The sequence below is a fragment of the Protomyctophum bolini genome (genome assembly GCF_963924005.1).
Source record: "Protomyctophum bolini genome assembly, chromosome: 18".
Taxonomy (NCBI): Eukaryota; Metazoa; Chordata; class Actinopteri; order Myctophiformes; family Myctophidae; genus Protomyctophum; species Protomyctophum bolini.
In genome coordinates, this window is record NC_137879.1 from 5230964 (window position 1) to 5237685 (window position 6722).

At 44.5% G+C, this 6722-nt stretch overlaps 1 protein-coding gene across 1 annotated transcript in view; it reads left to right on the top strand.

Annotated features, from left to right (window-relative positions):
* Positions 1-4883, top strand: part of LOC308333031 (heparan sulfate glucosamine 3-O-sulfotransferase 3B1-like) — a 62597-nt gene extending 57714 nt beyond the window's left edge. Inside the window, exon 2 of the mRNA XM_080789216.1 lies at positions 2881-4883. Within this exon, the coding sequence (XP_080645342.1) occupies positions 2881-3502 (622 nt within the window). The 3' untranslated portion in view covers positions 3503-4883. The remainder of the gene's footprint in view (positions 1-2880) is intronic.
* Positions 4884-6722: the final 1839 nt, after the last annotated feature.

Here is a 6722-nt window from a genome sequence, read left to right on the forward strand (position 1 = left end):
TGGATGGACCCGGTTTTATATTTTTATGTTATTTATTTTTTATTTTTTAACCTTTTATTTAACCAGTAAAAAACACATTGAGAAGTCTCGTTTACACAGTGTGAACTGGCCAAGACAAGAGGAGAAATGAGTGACACAGCTCTGCCAGTAACGATAAATACAGGACAATAACAGGACAAACATGCAACGCTCATAAATACTGAACCCACTACCAACCCGCAACCAATATATAAAAACTATAAAGCAACGAAATGTGCTAATAAACTAAAAGGCAAGAGAACCGACCTTTTGCTATACGTCAAAAGCAGGAGCAGTGTTTGGGAAGTGTGCCCACGCCACGGCAATCCTTTTAACCCATTTTGGGTGGGAACCCCTTTTGGTGCATTACATTGTGCTTTAGCTATTGAAAAATAGCAGATCTACAAGCTCATAGCGCGCCACCGAGTGGTGCACTACGAGCTTGTAGGTCTGCTATTTTTGAAAACTGTCAGGATGTAGAAGACATTTATATAATCTGATCTCAGGTCAGAATGCGTTAAAGAACCACCATTCTTCTGTGTGTTAGAATCTGGTCTCAGGTCAGAATGGCTTAAAGCTCACTAGGGGAATCACGTGAAGCCAGGTTGAGTTCTGGTCCCTCGTTGTGAGCGGTGCGCGGTTAAAAGGCAGAGCTATAGCCTAGCGATGTTGTGCGGCGAACGGAAAGCGCGGCCAAGCTAAATCTACAGCCGAGCGTCGCGGGCTGGAGCGGGTCTCGCCCCGGCTGAACTCTCTCGCTGTAAATATTTAACCCGTTTAGGACTGAGACCAGATTCTTCTACTAAAATGTCTTCTAAACCCTGATAGTTTTCAGAAAAAAACCCCATGTTTCTATGTCAGTGGTTCTATATGTCAGTGGTTCAATGTCAGTGGTTCTATGTCAGTGGTTCTCAAACTATTTCATGTCAAGGACTACCAAAAAGTATATGTAATTGGCCGCCGACCCCCATCTGAATATATGTTGTTCCAGGGACCCCCCCCCCCCCAGAAGCAAAGATTTGAGTTAAAAACATTCGCTCTGAAAGAATATATATTCAAAGATTTGCGCCACATTTTCCAGATTTTATTTTCCAAAAATAGCAGACCTACAAGCTCGTAGCTCATGTAGCTCACTCAGCACTCGGTGCCGCGCTATGAGCTTGTAGATCTTCTATTTTTTCAATAGCTATAAAGTTTAACATAATGCTTCAAACACCATAAGGAGTTCCCGCCCAGACTGGGTTAAGGCACAGGATTTATGGGAGTTCTTTCATCGCCGGGTATTTAATTTCCCAGCAGTCCCGACTCCCGATTTTTTATTTTTTTGGGAGAGAAAAAAACAATATATCAGCCTTTGTGTGAGTGCTATTATGTCTTTTTCTACATGGTCTGTCCCAGGCAGCGGACGAGGGAACTGTTTATAGCGCTTACAAACACAGCATGAGGCTCTCCCGAAAGAGTTTCGAAATACATGCAATATTTAAACTGGAAACAAGAGAAACAAAACTCACACTTTTCTTTTTCTCCTTCATATATCACATGTTTTACTGGAGCAGAACGTTGGCTGTATAGATTTATTTATAGACTTTCCCCATCCGTTTGTTTTTGTTTCATTTGTCATTTTTGTTCTTCGCCCGGATTTCATTGAAAAAACAATAAAATTAAGGGAAAAATCCAGTTATGCTGTGAAGGCAGCGACGGCGTGTTCAGTTATCAATGTTTTATAACCGGTATAAATATACAGTACAGCGCTGGGATGGATGGATGGATGGATGGAAGGAGATTGATGCTTTTCCTTTCATGTTCCATACCCAGGGACATGCATACATACTGTAGACATCAAAGGGGGCTTCAGCCCTCTGCCCTTTTACCCTCCTGTAAAACAACTGAGAGACTGCCCTCTCCAGACCACGAACGCAGCATTTACTACATGGTGAAAGAAATGCAAAATGCCACTCCTTTCCTTTCCATGCCATATGTATATAACGGAAGGCAGCATTCAGGAGAATTGCTTTTTTCCCGAAGTCTCCTGAATTTGCAACGCAGCATTTTGTGTTGAACAAATTTGTTTCTAAATCTGTGTCGTACACTCCATAAAGAGTGCTGGGTTGCACCACTGGAAATAGCTGATCTACAAGCTTTCAACGCGTCGCAGCAAAAATGTATATAATAATTATTATTTTCATTCGATTTATGGATGACCTCAAGGATCATAAAATACCTTGAACGACTAGGCTACTGTTGAAATTTATTTTGGGTCAAATCTCGAATCGACTGGCCTAGAGCTCCGTTTGTGTGTGTGTGTGTGTGTGTGTGTGTGTGTGTGTGTGTGTGTGTGTGTGTGTGCCGCTCCGTGGTGCGTGTGTTTGCTGCTCCGCGGACCGCGGCGGCCTGCGGGTGCCTCAAACGGCCGTCGGTCGCGCGCTCTCTTGGCGCTTAATTGAGCTCCGCAGATGCAGACACACGATAAAGGATAAATAAATAAACCACTATAAATAAACCGTTGGAAAATGTTATTCTTGACGGATTGGATTCTAAATTTCTTTCGACGTCGGCAGATTTCATCCGTGAGAGTTGTTTATTGTGAGAAGAGAGAGAGAGCGAGAGAGAGTGAGGCAGGTTCAGTGAGTCTCAGGTCTCCCCTCTTGAAGGGGAAGATCACACTGTTTTTCTTAAGTGCTCGCCGATATAGTCGTAACGTTTAGGGGAGCATTTAAAAAACGGTGCGAATTTAATCTTCATCAGCTGTTTTATGAATCCCTGCACCTGTTTTGTGGGTGTATTAACGTACTTTCTGTCTGGACTACTCATGCATGGACTACACATTTTATTAAACTGATTTCTCCTTCTCTCTGTCCACAGGGAGCTGATGCCCAAGACCCTGGAGGGCCAGATCACCATGGAAAAGACCCCCAGCTACTTTGTGACGCGGGAGGCTCCGGCCCGCATCTCCGCCATGTCCCGGGACACCAAGGTGATCGTGGTGGTGCGCGACCCGGTGACCCGGGCCATCTCCGACTACACGCAGACGCTGTCCAAGAAGCCCGACATCCCCTCCTTCGAGAGCCTGACCTTCAAGAACCGCACGACGGGCCTCATCGACACCTCGTGGAGCGCCATCCAGATCGGCATCTACGCCAAGCACCTGGACAACTGGCTGCAGTACTTCCCCATGGAGCAGATCCTGTTCGTGAGCGGCGAGCGGCTGATCAGCGACCCCGCCGGGGAGCTGGGCCGCGTGCAGGACTTCCTGGGGCTCAAGAGGATCATCACAGACAAACACTTCTACTTCAACCAGACCAAGGGCTTCCCGTGCCTCAAGAAGGCCGAGGGCAGCAGCAAGCCCCACTGCCTGGGCAAGACCAAAGGGCGGACCCACCCCAACATTGACCCCGAGGTGGTGCAGCGCCTACGGGACTTCTACCGGCCCTTCAACATGAAGTTCTACCAGATGACGGGACGTATATTTGGCTGGGATGACTGACATTATGGCCTCCTGTGTGCACTCTGTGTCGTCTACAAGAACTGATTGAACTGTGCCGTTACGTGGAACGCATTTCACAGGTTCTGGATGTGTTTGCTCATACTCTGCGGCTCAGGATTCACATAAGGTTCTCGGAACCTTCATTTGGAGGCCCTTGCTCAGGAGGGGTGGTGGTGTTGGTGGTACTGAACTCTGGAACTGAGAAGAACTGAGAATACTTTGAAACGTGTTACTAAAAACTAGCGAAAACGGAAGATCGACAAGCTCACAACGTATCATGTTGCGACGTGTTGTGAGCTTCTTGATCAGCTATTTTAAATTATTTCTTTCTCCAGGACTTCCAGGGGTGGTCGTGGTTATGATAGAAACCTATAAACAAACGACAATCTCAGAACTTCACGTTGTTCTGTGAAGTTTCGGCTTATGGAAGGATTCTGGCTTTACCCTTCGTAGTCGGAAAGAGACATCAGTCCCAGCTGAGAGCTGTGGACTTTAAAATGTGACTGCATGGCAGTCGGAAACAACTGAAGGCTAAATTATACTTGGTCAAAGATGACCCCTTTTGGCGAAAAAAGAAGAATTGACTCATGGAACACTGACGGAAAGAGCTGAAAGTAGAAAGGGTTGAGTGACTTACATGCTGTGTTCACACTGGCAAATGCGAAAGATGCAAAGCTACACAGCGTATTTGTACGTGGAGTTTCTGTGTAGCTGAAGTTGAAACCAGCTACTGTACAAACCTTTTTGTAGCTTTATTGCAGCATGAGCTACAAACGTCGGATGCATCTTTGCATCTTCACGTCGCTGGCTTCCATTGAAAATGAACGGTCGACTGCATCTTTTGCATCTGCCCGTGTCAATGTCAACGCAGCATCGGGTAATGACTTGGCTTTAGTCATAAGCAATATTATGTGTCTGTGAGGAGGTCCGTTCTGTTCTCACTGGCGCACCAGTTATGCAACGTTTCTGTTTTATTTTATTTTATCACAGCTGCCTCATTACAGTAAATGACTCTTATCAGAGTGACACCTTTGTGTTGTGTTCAGAGGTCCAGTGGTGTGACACGGAAATGCGTTACCCTATGCTTTATTGCTTCTGTGTAGGAAGTTTGAGGAAATGTATTATTATCGTTATTATTGTTATTGTTATTATTATTATTATTATTATATTTGTTTTATTTTATTTTTATTTTATTTTTTACGTGTTGGCGGCTTTTGATCCAAGCCTTTTGATGAGTGACTTATGGCATATTTTCAAAACACCTAGCTGCTTTTCAAAGCTTAACACTTTTTCTAAGAAAAATTAAGATGGAAAAAGTTAAATAAATAAATATGCAAATGTTTAAAAAAAAATGTATTTTTAATTTTAATTTATTGGAAGATTACCCACAGTATCTGAATTATTTGCAATAACTTGTCAATAATGTCATGCTTTTATTGTCTGTTTTATACCATGCACCATAAATACTTATGGACCCATATAGTTTTTAGTTTTGACTACATCAGATTTTATATCTTAACGGCATACTCATTTTATTTTTTAAAGCTAATGAACAAGCTCACAATGCGGCGAATTATGCCACGTTGTGAGCTTGTAGATTTTGTACATTTTGAGAAAACATCGGGACAAAAATATCGTTAATCGGTAGTCAAGGATCGTTCCCGAAACATCATGTCATCGGTTCTAGCATGTTTATCCATGTTAACCCCTTAAACCCCTGAGTTATTTATTCCGGGGCGAAAATATGTTCACATGAAAATAGCCGGCGATCTACAGCGCTGAAAGCTTGTTCGCTCTAACGGCTAAAAGTAATTTAAACGTCTCTATAATGTCCCATGTCCATGTCCGGGCCACACATTCATTCCCACACTTGTTCCCACTTAGGCTAGCAATTCCAGCACTGTGACCGCTTGTTATTCCAAGGGCAGTTCCCCCGGCATTCAGATAATGAAGTTAATTAAATTAAGCGGGCAAAAGATAGCACTCGCTTGTTATGCTAGCAAACAGCCCCCTCTCTCAGTCTCTCTCTCTCTCTGTCTCTCTCGCTCGCTCTCCTCAACTGAGGGAAGAGATTCAGAGGTTCCTATACCCCCACCACCACCCCCACCAGTGTTGCCAAATTTTGTGAGAGAAATAAGCAACCAGGTCTATTGAAAACAAGCCCAAAAGAAGCCAGGCTACGGCTCTTTTGAAAATAGACTGTTGACACGTTGTGAGCTTGCATTTAGGTCTTCTATTTTCGAAAACAAAGTTATTCTGGTTGACGTGAAAAATGTTTGAGAACAACTGGGTTCAAACAACATTCAGGATAACGAGCCCTATACCAATATTTACAAGCAAACTTTGGAGGGAAAAGAAAACAAGGCCAACTGTCGCTTATAATAAGCAGACATGGCAACACTGCAGACCACCACTCCGGTTTCCTCATCCCTGTGTGTGAACCCAATACGCTTGATGTCAGCAGGGCTTCCTGTTAGCCTGCAGGCCGTACGGCGGGCCTGACTGTGATGCTAGGTGCAGCGGTTGCTATAGCCAGCAGGCCGTGTGCGTACAGCGGGTCTGACGTGCCTTCTTAGGGAACGATGCAACTTGGGAACCTAATGATATACGTTGTCATAGCATGTACCTGTTTTAACTGTCAGCCGGTGTCCCACATGGAGATCTGTGTAAATCTGAAAATCTGAAAAATGTACTTGGCAATCAAGTACAGGCAGAGCCTGATTGGTTGAGCCTCAATTGGCTGAGGCAGAGGCTGGAAATTGCACAGGTGAAAGGAGTTGGCCTCATTAGAGCCTTTTGTGGTGGTTCTGCAGAACCGTGGGTCCGACCGACTCGATACCGGGCACTGCACCCCCTGTGGGGGGTGTGGAACACGTGTGTCGAATGTGAAGTCGCTGGGTCAAACGGTTCTCAACGGTACACACATGCAGGTTTTGTAAACATTATCATCCGACATATTTTACAGCTGTTGTTTACATGCTAATAGCGCTCGTTGGCGGTGGTTTGTTTGGTTAGCAACCGGGTTAGCCATAGCCACATGATTGACAACAACGTCATCTGCTTTCCTACTACTATTCTGATTGGTTGGTATGAACAAATCGCCGATTTGCAGATGTGAGTCACAGAGGAGAAGCATCAGATCTGAGGGACCAGAAAAGATCTTCTCCTCGTGTTTTCTATTCTCTGTTCTGTGTGTCAGCACTTCCTGTGTATCAGTCTG